Genomic DNA, 15,424 nt, shown 5'->3' with positions numbered 1-15,424 from the left:
GACAGAAAGGCCTCTCGAAGTCAGGGCAACCAAGGATGGGTGCACTAGTTAGTCTTTCCTTTAATACCTGGAATGCTTCTTCTTGTTCGGAACCCCAGTAGCCGTTCTTCAGGTCGATGGTCGAAATGAACCGAGCTTCCCTGAGTTGGTCGAGGATTGCGTTTATTTGGGGAAGTGGGTATGCGTCTGGTATGCTTGCTGCGTTAAGTTGCCGGTAATCTATACACATTCGCCAACTTCCTTGTTTCTTTCGCACTAGGACAATGGGCGAGCTATAGGCGCTGTTAGAGGCTTCGATGCGGCCTGTTGTAATCAATTTGTTCACCTCTTGCCTCGCTGGGTTGCGTGGATAATATCTCTGCTTCAGTGGACGATGTTGTTTCAGGCGAATTCTATGTTCGGCGGCTGTGCTGGGGCCGGTGATCGTCGAGAATACTGCCGCGTTTTCAGTGAGGAGAGTATTAAATTGGTGATTCTCCTTTTCTGTAAGATGTTGTCTCTCGGTTAGCACAGCAAGATGATCGGTGGTAGGGGTTGACCATCGATAGTGATAGCCAAGTCTCGCTTCCTTAAGAAATCCATGCCTAAGATGACATGTTCCGAAAGCGTCGGTAGAGCTTATACAAGTAGTCGCGTAGATTTGTTACCCAGCTCTATTGTAACAGGATACATTTTCGTACTAGGCATATACGTCTGGTTAGCTAGCTGAATGCGACGGGTCTGGCGTCTGGCTTTGATTTTGTGGTTATCCAGATGGCGTTGAAGTTCTTTACCGATGTACGTGAGCGTGGCTCCGGTGTCCAGCAGAGCTTCTATCTGCATGCCTGCGACAGTAATGGGCAAATAATAACGGCCATCTTGTTTCCCTTCTGGGTACGGAATCGTTGCGTTGAGTGCTGTTGTACTGGATTTGGACGGAGTGGCTCGCACTGTCGCATGTGTGGGACAATTGCAGTCTCGCGACATGATTCCGTCGCGTCCACAGCGGGAGCAGAATATTCGCTGCTGGTTGCGGCATTGGCGCATTCGGTGTTCCGGCTACTTACATCGCCAACAAACTTCCTCGCTGCAATGTTAGTCCTTACCGCCGTCAAACAGTGATTGGTGTTTCTTGCTTGCCTGGTCTCCTCGCCTTTTAACAATTCGAATTATTCCGTTAATTCGAGTAGTTCGTCTACGCTGTTGAAATCGCTCCGACGGACATATAAGCGATATTCCACCCTCAGACCGTCAGATATACGCTCGGTGTGATCTTCATCGCGAAGTTTCGGGTGCTGGCGAATAAGCGTTTGGATAGCCAGCACATAGTCCTTTGCCTTCTCTCTGCGAAATTGCTTGCGCTGATGGATGGTTTCTTCCAGATGTGCAAGGTGTCGTTTCGGTAAAAAGAACCGTTCAGCCTCGTAACGAAAGTCGTCCCACGTGTTCATGACGTTACGTTTTACACGAAACCATTGCAGCGCTTTGTCTTGCAAAATTTCCGGCATCGTAGCAAGAAGCTGGTTATTTGCTATAGAGTAGCACTCGGCGAGTTCCTCGCATCGCTCTAAAAAGTCATGTAAATTTTCGCGACCGCTGTAGCGTATGTTCCATCGCCGCACGGAGTTCATAACCTCCAAATCTGGCAATCCTGCAGCCGATGTGATGTTGTCACGTGTTGCTATCGCTTTGCTGGGGATTCTTACTGTGGTGGTTGGAACAAGTATGGTGGCGTTACCTTCCTCCTTCATTTCCCTTTCCAAAGCTTTTACTAGGTCCTCCGTGGATTTATTGTGGCGCTTTCCACGGATGCAGGCGCTCAGCTCGCTACGGAGATCTGCTACAGTGCACCCTTCGACAGCGATGTGGTGTCGTCTGCACTTGGTGACTAATCGTTCCTTCTTTAGCCAATAAATCCAACTCGTCGTGTCTGTCTCAAGCGTGAGAGCCTTCTGCGCTGAAGTACTGCGATGCTTTTAATTGTGTAGGGGGTATGGCGAACCTGAGTCATGAGCGTTGGTGACCGTTTCATGTTTTTCACTGTCACTCACAAAATCAGGTCCCTGCTCGGGCGCCATTTGTAATGGGGTTTCGTCCATATCTGAGGTATGCTCAGCCGCTCCAGGGCCAGCCTTGGGACCCACGACCCCTTAGCAAAAAGAAGTGTTTACTCTCGTAACGATGTATTCACACCCCCTTCTGTAGACAGCCGGACCAGCGTGATGCATACGGCGGTGATAAAAACGGGTGGAACTAACGTGCCAGGCGGTGATGAAAACGGGTGAAACTAGCGTGCCAGGCGTTGACGCTTGTTAAAGCAGGCACCGTGATGCATACGGCGGTGATGAAAACGGGTGAAACTAGGGTGCCAGGCGTTGACGCTTGTTAAAGCTGGCACGGTGATGTATACGGCGGTGATGAAAACGGGTGAAACTAGCGTGCCAGGCGTTGACGCACGGTGATGTATACGGCGGTGATGAAATCGGGTGAAACTAGCGTGCCAGGCGTTAACGCACGGTGATGTATACGGCGGTGATGGTCCTTCAGTTTCGCGCTGAAGGAGAAATATAATTAGAGCGTCTGTATACGATGAACTCCGGTTCGCAACTGTCTTCGTTGACCTCTGGCTAGCAACTCTCCCAGCACTGTACTTACATGCGAGTCGCCTGTTAGTCGCGTTATTTTCTGGTAACGGTGCACTTCGGTGTGCAAGCAGCGGTACTGACGCTGTTCGAGGCAGCGCAACGGTGCACAAGCGTGCAGGCAGCGGTAGTGACGCTGTTCGAGGCAGCGCAGCTGTGCTGTCGAGGTAGCGCAACGGTGCACAAGCGTGCAGGCAGCGGTAGTGACGCTGTTCAAGGCAGCGCAGCTGTGCTGTCGAGGTAGCGCAACGTTGCACAAGCGTGCAGGCAGCGGTAGTGACGCTGTTCGAGGCAGCGCAGCTGTGCTGTCGCTGTATCACAACGCAACTACGGTCCATATCACACGAGAACTAACAAAACGGCAGAGTCCTTGCGAGCACTGCACAACGCCTGCGAAAACTGCCTAATTCGATTTTTTTAAGACCGCCCCCCGATCACACCGAAGCGTGATGCCTTTTCAACGCAATGCCTGCGAAGTATCAAATTCTACGGTATACTAGCCAACCTGCTACTGCACTTACCCCTGCCTATTGCTGCTGCTTGCGACCTTCCTCTCTGGCGAGCTGGAACAAATGATCGCATTCGGTGTGAAGTGCTTGCTTATATAGCAGCATAGCGCAGCTTTCTTCACCGTAGTGAGGTAAGTTGTGCGCGTAGTCAATGCGGTGAAGCTTAGTACGTATGGTGGAAAGCTCTATGTTGAGGTATGAAGAGGGTAAATGATGTACTGTGGGATGAAGTTGAAGTAAATTAATGTAAGGTGGTAAAAGCCACGTTACACCTTTATAGGAGCTCAACGAGCCACATAAAAGCAATTTGTGGATTTTTTAAGACAAGTGTCACCCGACATCGTACAAAAGTACGCCCCTCAAGGTATCAATTGGCAATTCATACCCCCAAGCGCTTCTCATATGGGCGGTTTATGGAAATTTTAAATTCAATTACGAAGAGTCCACGGCGTTATTAAATCGAATTGAAGCCGTTCTCAATTCACAGCCACTCACAGTACTATCACAAGACCCCTCCGATTTCACCGCCTTAACTCCAGGGCATTTTCTAAAAAGAACACCCATCCTGGCCATTCCTGAGCCAGGCGTGGAGTCGCTATCTCTATTAAATCGATGGGAACGAATTAAAATTCTCGATCATGATTTCAGCCGCCGATGGAAGGACGAATACATAAAGGATCAACACAAAAGATACCGCTGGAAAACTCTTGAATAAGCGCCTAAACTTGGAGGCTGTGTCCTCATTCATTATGATTGTCTACCCCCTACCGAGTGGCGGCTAGGCCGCATAGAAAAGCTACATTATGGCTCCGACGGTCACATACGGGTAGTGGATCTCCGTACGCAAAACGGAACACTAACCAGACCGCTCGTGAAGCTGTGCTTTTTACCAACCACAGACGACCGCGAATCCGAAAACCGAAAAAACCGAACCGATAATATCGCGATATGATAAATCACTAAATTAAATAATAAAACGAGAAATACGCTAATACCAAACCGCTAAAAAATAACAAACCGTCGAAAACTAACAAAAACGGTCGCTCAATACGACGACCCTTTCATGCCACATATTGTGGCACGATGGATCATATCTCATTGTATGATAGATTAATAATCAACAATCTTCTCTGTACAGATTACTATGGAGGTAGATACGCCAGTTACAATGACGACAACCGCTCGGCCTACCAATGCGCCACACACCGGGCCCACGCCAGCGCCGCGAACTGTGGTTGCAACAACGCCGGCAACTGCACCGGCAACAACGCCGGCACCTGTACCAGCAACCGCGCCTGCGGCGGTCCTTCAATCCGCACCTCGTGGTGGCACTCGACAACCACCACACCCATCACGGACTTCGGAGACCCTAAGGTGCCCCATCTGTCGGCGCCCACATCGCATGCACCATTATGGCATATTTAGGGGTATGCGACCCGTGCAACGGCAGCAAGTTGCCCAGGCCCACGGGCATTGCCATAACTGTCTGTCACATACACATGTGACTGCAGCGTGTGAGCTACGAGGGCTGTGCCAAATATGCCACAGGCCGCATCACACGCTGCTACATTGCAGCGCAGCACGCGAATTGAATCGGTCACCCAACCATCGCGGCCGCATACCCCGATTCCAACCCGCAGCTCGGAGCGGAACCTCATTGCGGCGTCGACAGTCTGGGCCATCACCTCGTCGATCTACGTTGTGGCAACGCTGCAACAGCTGCAGCGCCTTTTAGGCTAAACAGTCGTTTAGGGGGGCCGGGATGGCTAAATGAGCGCCTGACCCCCCTATTAATATAATACTCTTACACCCCGCACATACACACCATACTCAACACGACTACACCATCTATATCATCCACACATCATAAGCAACACATCTACACCATATTCATCATCCACACCTCACACTCAACACACCTGCATCATATACACCACACACGAGGACTCCGGACACAATGGACAAAAGGTACTGACGGACGGCGCCGAGCCTCTTTCTTGTACGATCCGCACGAGTTATGTCCACTTCCCAATCCAATGAGTCGTTCAACTCACTTCCAACAAATTGGGGCAAATGACAAACAAACAGTTTCAGTTGTTTACACAATGAAACTGCAGACCAATCAAATTTATTGATTTGCGAACTTACAAATTCAATTGTTTGCTTGCACAGCAACATTGTAACCTAATTAATTCTGCTTTGTATATAACAACCAAAATTTATTGAACACTGCAACAGTAATTCGATACTTCCGTTTTTGTTTATAATTTTGGTGCAACGATCGATTTCGTTGACTTTATTGATTTCACAAACATATGAATGAGTTCAACTGACGTTGTGCTGAGTCTGCATTTGAAAATTTAAGAACCATATAAATATAAGTAGTTTTTAAAGAATGTACCTAGTTCTTAAGATAAACCGAAACATGAAGATCACAAAATAAAGATTTTAAAATAAAATTAGAATCGTTCGGCATTAATTACGAAAGTGGCGCAGTCGGAAATCCTCGCAAGTAATCATAAGATTACAACGGTATTGATCTAAAGGTTAATAATAAAAATTACTACCGTATTAATCTAAAGGTTAATAATAAAATAAATATTACGTCAGTATTAATCAGTTTTAAGTGAACCAAGTGAAAAAGAAAAGAAAAATAAGAAGCATGGCGACTGAACCAACCATTCACTTAACGGGTTCGGAGTTAATAAAAGAAGCGTCGAGAATAAAGGAGTATACGGGAAAGGAATACGGCTTATCATCCTTTATAAGGGAGGTAGAACTAATTCTCCCCCTTTTCAACAACAACATACCAATGCAGCGGTTTATATTTGAAAGGTACGTAAAAAATAAAACACAAGGACCAGCCCTAGCAGTAATTGGGACAAGAAGCCACATGGCCAGATATAAAAGAAGAACTCATAAAAAACTTCGGCATCAAGGAAACGTATCACAACCTATATCACCAAGCAGTCAACTTGAGGAATTATAATGTAAGCAATTCCTTTTATAATCTCAGGAATATTTTAGACAAATTAAATACTAAATACGAACAAGATAAAAATAATTCTAAAAACATTTTTAAATGGTATTGAGCCAAATCTAGCAAGTATTATATATAGTAGAAACATAACGTGTCTTAGAAGTGCATATTATTTATTAGAAGAAACAGACATGGTAAAAAGATATGACAGTAGGCCGAATATACAGAACAGGTTTATACCAAACAATAGACAACAGACACAATACTTACCACAACATAGAGTTTCCCAAAACAATAACTTATAAACATTTACGCATAACAACAATCATAACTTCGGACAGTTACGTAATAACCCATATAATAATTCTGGACAGTTACGTCAAAATAATAATAGTCCAAATAATAACTCAGGGTGTCATTTCGTCAACAATTTCCAAATTCGCAACGAACTAGGCAAGGCCAAAATAATAAAGTAAAACAAATGGAAGTAGACCACATTGAAAATAATGATGGTGAAGAGGTAAATTTTTAATATCAGGCCGAGAATATAGTTTACCGATAATCACAATAACAATAAATAACACAAGAATTAGGTGCTTACTTGACACGGGATCCACCACTTCTTTACTCAATAAAAATTTTTTACCCCAATAGCAACGCAAACGACTTATACAACCATTGACTTTTAACACTATTAACGGAATTTTTAGTATTAACCCTCCGATGTTCGGTGCCTTATGATGCGGTAAGTGCATCATAAGGATCTGCCCAGACCCATAAAAATAATGTAAGAAATACGGTTTTAAAAATAATTTTATTTATTTATTTGAACGGACTAGTATTAATTATGAAGAGCAATTGGGTTTACAACTATATAGTTGCATGGAATGTTCATTAAGACATATGGGACGATTACATTTGCTGCAGTTATAACGAGTTTTACGTCGCTTTTTCGAAGAAGAAGCAGCACAATGGTAGCACGATGACCGTTTTGAAGCAACTTGAGCATATGATTGTTGCTGTGTTGCATCTGATGTCGATGGACAAGATTCCGGTACCTAAAAGTAGCGAAATAATTTATTTTAAATTAGTAAATATGAATACATGCATACACATATCTTTATACGCGGAGATATATGTAGGTGTGTATATAATTCATACTCACCTTCATATGTGGAATAACTAGCTGCCGTGCCAATTCAATGATAAATGAGTGCCTCTTATCACTCTGCTTTGCCGGATTCAGCTCGTCATAGATGATGAATGAGGCCAAACCGGCAATATCCACCATATTATAAAACATTGCCAGTGGCCAACGGTTTGTCGAGCGTTTGCACGAATAGCCAGTCAACATTTGATCCATTGTATCTACCCCCGCTTTAAATTTATTGTAGTCCAAAATGTGATCTGGCTTGAATCCTTTCAATGGATCGGTGCTTTGACGGTAAAGGGCAGTGGATAACATAATTACTGGCTTTTTCGGCTTTGCCATATACGAGCACAAACCGATATTATTATTGTGATAACAAAATAAAGTGCTTTTAACATCACGCTTCGGGTTAAGCAATTCATGCGGAATGAAGGTCTTATTTTTTCTTACGGTACCGACAAAAGCCATTCTACGATTCATCAACATGCAAGTTGTATGTTGAAAAAAAATTGTCAGCATAAACAGTCCTACCGCTGTCCATATAATTTTGCATCAATTTCATGACGACCCGTTCACCTTGATTCGTTTCTCGCGGCCACCTGGTGGTTTTCCAGTATAAATTATACCTTTCAAAGGGTAGTTTGAAACAGAGTCACAAATCGACCACACTTTCATGCCATATTTTGCCGGCTTACTCGGAATATATTGGGTGAATCGAGTGCGCCCACGATATGGAAATAACTGTTCATCGACGGTTACATGACAATCCGGAGTGTATGCTTTCTCTAAATTGGCCATCAGCATGAGCCATACTACATACATCGTCCAGGGCAGCAGTTTTGCTTTGCTTCAACCTCTCAGCACGAGTACCACTGTTATCGAAACGGATGAAAGTAGTTAAGCTCTTGAACCGATTCAATGACATAGTGGCCTTATAAATTGGCATATTGTAGCTGGCCCACAATTCTTTCGCTGGCTGAGAATTCGAGTGGAATACACCAGCTATAAGTAGCATCCCAAAAAATTCATACATTTCGTCTTCGTCAGTCATTACCCAAGAACGCTGTTTATTACTGGGATGCTTTTCATTCCATAGACGAAACGCTTCAACGGCTTTTCTGTTGGTTTCCCGCACAATGATACTTACGATTTCAGGAGACAGTAATAGCTTGAAAAGAGCTTTATGACTCGGTGACGCTCCTCGTAGTGGCCCTTTACGAGTAAAAGTTGTAACATTGTGACAACGAGGCCTTCCAGGTGGTGGAGGATTTGAATTCCACATTCTACTATCTTTCGACCTGTATATAAGGCCCTGGGTAATAGATGTGCTGCATGATTCCATTGTAGTTGAAGCCTCAAGGGCGATAGCTTCTCTATACAAATCCTCAATATCATCATGGTTTTCATCCAGAACAGCCTCTAACTCGATTTCCTGTTCTATATCTGATGCTTCACCGAAGTCATCTTCATCTGGAAAATATTCATCATCTTCTACGTCGCCACTTGTTTCAAATGGATAGGACTCCTGTCCCACAATTTCTTCAATTTGTGCCTGAAGTCGCTGACGTTCTTCCGGACTCACATTTGCTGCGTTTAGCTTACGAAGCAAACGCGTCAACACATCAACTTCATCCATATTTACTTGTTCCATTTTATTTAAAAAAAAACACTTCCCACTAATTAGAAAACACGTGTTCACTTCAATTGTCAAATGTCAACTAAAAAATTATCTCTGCCGCTGCCTCCGCTAACAGTTTAGTTGTTTACACCTAACGGTTAACCAATTTACATGAGAAGCTTATATGGGTCTGCACAGACCCATGTGAGCTTAATAAACGAAATTAGTTTAAAATTATTATTTTTACAACAAATATAGCAAAAATCTTAATTTTGCTACTTCATTGTGTTTAGCACACTACGTTTTAGGAAGTCATGGACTAAGAAGCCTCAGATATTAAAAATAAAAGATCTACATACATTTAAAGATCGAATGGGTCTGGCCAGACCCATATGAACATCGGAGGGTTAATGAGGAAATCATAACTCCTCTGCCAATCGAATTTAATGAAAAAAATTGTATGTGTTGGAAATTGACTACTTTTAAGAATAAAAAGTTTGATGCTATAATAGGTCAAAATATTTTAAATCCACTCTCAGCAATTATAACGAAATACAAACGTTCAGTATTTCACCACCCAATGAAGAAGTATTAGAAAAATTAACGAGGGAAGATATGAATACAGAGGAAAAATCCTTGTTGGAAAAACTGATAAATCAAAACTCAGATTTATTTTTTGAAGAGGGGCATTCGCTAACTCATACTCATGAAGTACAACATGAGATAGTAACCACAACAGACAGACCAATATATTCTAAAATATATAGAATCCAAATCCATGAAAAAGAAATTAATAGGCAAATGAGAGATGTGCTGAGCCAGAGTATCATTAGAGAAAGTTCATCTCCATACAATTCTCCTTTATGGATCGTTCCGAAAAAAATGGACAATTCTGGAAAGAAAAAATGGAGAGTTGTGATTGATTACAGAGCCCTAAATGAAATAAGTGTCAGTGACAAATTCCCAATACCAAATATAGAAAATTTGTTGGAAAAATTAGGCCGTGCACAGTACTTTACAACAATTGATCTTGCAAAGAGTTTTCACCAAATTCTTATTAAAGAAGAGGACAGAAAAAACAGCTTTTTCCACACCCCTAGGTTACTCAAAAACGCCCCCTCCACATTTCAGAGGCTCATGAATTCTGTATTAAGGGACTACATAAATAAAACGTATGTTGTTTATTTAGACGACATCCTAATATTTAGTAGTACAATACAAGAACACGAACAAAATATCCAGAAAGTTTTCAATGCACTACGAAAACACAATTAAAAAATTCAAATCGACAAATGTAATTTCTTTGCAAAATCCACAGAATATTTAGAACATATTCTAACCACTGATGGGATCAAGCCCAACCCAAACAAAATAGCAGTAATCCAAAATATAAAGTTACCCGAAACCTCTAAACAAATTAAGTCCTTTCTTGGTGTCACCGGATACTACAGGAAATTCATAAAGGATTATGCGAAAATTGCACATGGAATGACAAAGTATTTAAAAAAGGATATTAAGTTAAGAAAAAATGACCCACAATATATAGATGCTTTCTATAAGTTAAAACGACTTCTAATTGAAACACCAATTCTTCGTTACCCCGATTTTAAGAAAAAATTTAAATTGTGTACAGATGCAAGTGAAGTTGCAATTGGCGCAGTTTTAACGCAAGAAAATCATCCAATATGCTATGCTAGTAGAACACTAAATGAACATGAAAAAAAATATCCCGCCACAGAAAAAGAGCTCTTGGCTATCGTATGGGGCATTAATTATTTCAGACCATATGTATATGGCAGAAATTTTGACCTTATGACTGACCATCAGCCACTTAAATGGTTGCAAACAAAATATAAAGGGAAAGATATAAACCCCAGGTTGCAACGCTGGCTGCTTAAGCTAGGTGAATATAATATTAACATTGGCTATATTAAAGGAAAGGAAAATACATTAGCTGATTTTCTTAGTCGATTAAACGCCGATACCGGAGAAATTTTAACAATAGAATCTGAAAATCCAGAAATCATTGGCACAAGAGAAAACGAAGTAGACAACATGAGTACATGTGCAACTATACATTCTCAACAAGAAGAAAATAATGACCACTTTGTTATATTATACACAGTTGTCAACCGTTTTCAAACACAAATTATCTTAACTGAAAGTAAAACAAGAGAAATCGAAATAATTGGAAATAAACGAAAAATATATATAAGTTTAGATGACATAAAAAGTGGATTTATGAGCGATATTTTTAGAAGATTTATTAAAACAGGAAGAGTAGGCATATACTCAGGTATCTCGGACAGCGATTATAATATTGTTCAATTAAAACTAATAGAAATGTTCAATAATACCATAAAATTTTACAGATGCACATATCATGCGAAAGACATGAGAAATGAAGAAGAAACATTTAGATATATTAAAAAGTATCACAAAGAAGAGACAGGGCATGGCGGGATTGATGAAAATTATCAAGGACTAAAAAATTTAATTTACTATAAAAATCTAAAACAACTTGTCCAAAAATACATTAATAATTGCGATGTTTGTTGTAGAGCCAAATACGCTACACTACAACTAATGTAAAGGATTTCTTGAGAAGAGAAGAAATAGAAATTCATTTTACAAAACCTAATTCTCACACTGGCAATGCTGACATCGAAAGATTTCATAATACTTTAGGCGAAAGGTTTAGAATAATAGAAATAGAAACGTCGGATTTGTCAGTTCAGGAAAAAGTTTATAAATGCACCGAATGGTATAGCAAATCCATACATTCAACCACAGGGAAAAAGCCAATAGATATTGCAAAAGGTAATTATGATAAAAATTAAATATTTGAACGACTTAAAGCAGTAAAAGAAAAACAAATCGAAAAGCTTAACACTAGAAGAGAAAGTTACCAACACACCGACAGGGAGGGATATGTAAAAAACTATAAAGCTGTTAGACACAAACAGGAACTTAGATACAAAAAAATGGCAATCGACAACATCCACACAACTAATACTAAACAAGTAAGGAAGAGAAAAGTTCGGGTGTCACCGAACATTTTATACTCTCGCACGATAAAGTGATAATCGAGATTTCATTATCAGTCATTTACATATTTTTCAAATACCGTATTTGTGTAAAGTTTTATTCCGCTATCATCATTGGTTCCTAATGTACATATGTATATATTATACAGAGAAGGCATCAGATGGAATTCAAAATAGCGTTATATTGGAAGAAGGCGTGGTTGTGAACCGATTTCACCCATATTTTGTACATATCATCAGGGTGTTAAGAAAATATTATATACCAAATTTCATTGAAATCGGTAAAGTAGTTCCCGAGATATGGTTTTTGGTCCATAAGTGGGCGACGCCACGCCCATTTTCAATTTCAAAAAATAGCCTGGGTGCGCTTCCTTCTGCCATTTCTTCCGTAAAATTTAGTGTTTCTGACGTTTTTTGTTAGTCAGTTAACTCACTTTTAGTGATTTTCAACATAACCTTTGTATGGGAGGTGGGCGTGGTTATTATCCGATTTCTTCCATTTTTGAACTGTAAATGGAAATACCTGAAGAAAACGACTCTGAAGAGTTTGGTTGACATAGCTATAGTAGTTTCCGAGATACGTACAAAAAACTTAGTAGGGGGCGGGGCCACACCCACTTTTCCAAAAAAATTACGTCCAAATATGCCCCTCTCTAATGCGATTCTTTGTGCCAAATCTCACTTTAAAATCTTTATTTATGGCTTAGTTATGACACTTTATATCTTTTCGGTTTCCGCCATTTTGTGGGCGTGGCAGTGGGCCGATTTTACCCATCTTCGAACTTAACCTTCTTATGGAACCAAGGAATACGTGTACCAAGTTTCATCATGATATCTCAATTTTTACTTAAGTTACAGCTTGCACGGACGAACGGATAGACGGACGGACAGACAGACATCCGGATTTCGACTCTACTCGTCGCCCTGATCACTTTGGTATATATAACCCTATATCTGACTCTTTTCGTTTTAGGACTTACAAGCAACCGTTATGTGAACAAAACTATAATACTCTCCTTAGCAACTTTGTTGCGAGTATAAAAAGAACTACCAAATTTTCAGGTAAAATCAATACTGACGATTACAACACTAATGACATTTCTGACATTGAGCAACGCAACTCTAATGGTGGAGAACGTTGATGGTACAAACGGTTTTACTGAAATTTCTCTTGAAGACGCAAAGATAACAGTTAATTACAGCACAATACTACATATTATCAACCCATTAGATATTATTAAAGTTACTGAAACTCTTGAACATAATATCAAACAAATCACAGATGATAAGGAAAAACATTTTTTGATACAAGAATTAAATAAGGTTAAATCGAAATTAACAACTATTAACCCACATAGACAACGAAGAAGATTAATTAATATAATAGGATCAGGTATGAAATGGCTATATGGAACAATGGACGATAACGACAGAGAAGAAATAGAACGACATCTTCAAACAATAGACGAGAATAACCATGCACTAATAGAAAATTCAAATCAAAATATAGAAATAAATAATGTATTTAATATAACAATGGCAAAACTTAAAGAAGCTATAGATGAAGATTGGGAAAAATTCATAAGAAAAATTAATGAAATCTAGAAATTAGAAAGAAAAATAATGTATCTTGATATTCTCTTAAAAATTAAAATTTTATTAGACAATGTTGAGCATATCCAAAACAACCTTATGTCTGCAAAAATGAATATAATGAATAACAAGATATTAACTGGAGAAGAAATAGTTCGTTACAATATAGATTTATATAAAATGCAAAATGTTAAAGTTAGCACAGCACAATATAAAAATAATGAAATAATTTTTGTAATACAAATACCAAACGAAATAATTAAAGTAAAAAGATCTTTATTTATACCAATACCAAATTACTAACATGAAGAACTTTTGTTTGAAACCCAAGAAGTCATAAAAATTAATGGAACTAGGTATGATTATAACCATGAATCTTTATTAAAAAATGTAAAAATATCACAATTATGTATATTCACAAAACCTTGTTTAAGAATAAAAAATTATAAGTTAGAAACTAAGGAAATACGACCAGGCTTGCTAATTTTGAAAAACCATATAAACTCAGTAGTAAATAATACATGTAATGAAAGACATTAACAATAAAAGGTAATGCTTTAATCACGTTCAATAATTGTAAAATAGAAATAAATGGAATAATCTTTTACAACTATAATAGCGAATTCCAGGCATTGTCCTGGCACTTTCTTCATTAATAATACAAAAACTCAGTTAACGTTTGATGAACTCATTGCAAACCAAATTAAAAATATACAAAAAATTGAAGATCTTAGATTTCATAAAAAAATGAATTACACTTCTAGCGGACTTGCTTTAGCTTGCAATATCACAACTTTTATAACAATACTTACATTTCTTTATTATTACAAAAAAGGCAAAAATAACAAAACAGAAATTATTATAAAAACTCAGGAGAGTTTTCAGTCAAATGGGGGAGGAGTTATGTCCACTTCCCATTCCAATGAGTCGTTCAACTCACTTCCAATAAATTGGGGCAAATGGCAAACAAACAGTTTCAGTTGTTTATATGTACAATGAAACTGCAGACCAATCAAATTTATTGATTTTCGAACTTACAAATTCAATTGTTTGCTTGCACAGCAACATTGTAACCTAATTAATTCTGCTTTGTATATAACAACCAAAATTTATTGAACACTGCAACAGTAATTCGATACTTCCGTTTTTGTTTAGAATTTTGGTGCAACGATCGATTTCGTTGACTTTATTGATTTCACAAACATATGAATGAGTTCAACTGACGTTGTGCTGAGTCTGCATTTGAAAATTTAAGAACCATATAAATATAAGTAGTTTTTAAAGAATGTAGCTAGTTCTTAAGAACCAACCGAAACATGAAGATCACAAAATAAAGATTTTAAAATAAAATTAGAATCGTTCGGCATTAATTACGAAAGTCACGCATATACATACGTATCGTCAGTCCGCTACGAGTTTTTTATAACGATTTTTCCGCTTTTATTCGATATTGAGCAGAGTCGGCGCAAAGCATAGGTGAGTTGCCGCGAGTTTTTTATAACGATTTTCTAATGTAGTAATTGTGGCGGAAATCATACTGCAAACTATGGGAGTTGCCCGGTATATAAAGATTTAAAAACGAAATTGTCTGCCAGTATTCAAGCACGTCGTAACCAAATGTTAAATATTCTTCCTAACGAAAATATTGAAATCCCCGTCAAACTTTTTTAAGTAAAAACTGAGCATAATGAATCATGATGCTTTGTTTATAGAATGCTAACGGTGTTAACCAACATAAATTGGAACTTATTACATTTCTGAATGAAAATAATATAAATGTAATGCTATTGTCAGAAACACATCTATATATATAAATGTCGGATGTTTACAATTAATAACAAGTAAGGAAGGGCTAAGTTCGGGTGTCACCGAACATTTTATACTCTCGCATGATAAAGTGATAATC

At 39.2% G+C, this 15,424-nt stretch overlaps 2 protein-coding genes across 2 annotated transcripts; both read right to left on the bottom strand.

Annotated features, from left to right (window-relative positions):
• Positions 1-6,955: 6,955 nt before the first annotated feature.
• Positions 6,956-7,728, bottom strand: LOC120781850 (piggyBac transposable element-derived protein 4-like). The gene is made up of 2 exons (XM_040114068.1): positions 7,276-7,728; positions 6,956-7,168 (listed from the first exon to the last, which is right to left on the bottom strand). Exons 1-2 carry the CDS (start codon positions 7,726-7,728, stop codon positions 6,956-6,958), a joined length of 666 nt encoding a protein of 221 aa, XP_039970002.1.
• A 182-nt stretch (positions 7,729-7,910) lies between these two features.
• On the bottom strand, positions 7,911-8,896 carry LOC120781849. Its single transcript, XM_040114067.1, has 2 exons — positions 8,315-8,896; positions 7,911-8,236 (listed from the first exon to the last, which is right to left on the bottom strand). The coding sequence occupies exons 1-2, from the start codon at positions 8,894-8,896 to the stop codon at positions 8,006-8,008; spliced, it is 813 nt and encodes a 270-aa protein (XP_039970001.1). The 3' UTR covers positions 7,911-8,005.
• Positions 8,897-15,424: the final 6,528 nt, after the last annotated feature.

This window comes from Bactrocera tryoni, unplaced genomic scaffold (assembly GCF_016617805.1).
Source record: "Bactrocera tryoni isolate S06 unplaced genomic scaffold, CSIRO_BtryS06_freeze2 scaffold_7, whole genome shotgun sequence".
In the NCBI taxonomy this organism is placed as follows: domain Eukaryota; kingdom Metazoa; phylum Arthropoda; class Insecta; order Diptera; family Tephritidae; genus Bactrocera; species Bactrocera tryoni.
The sequence above is the reverse complement of the archived record's forward strand: the minus strand, read 5'-3'. Positions and strand labels throughout refer to the sequence as shown.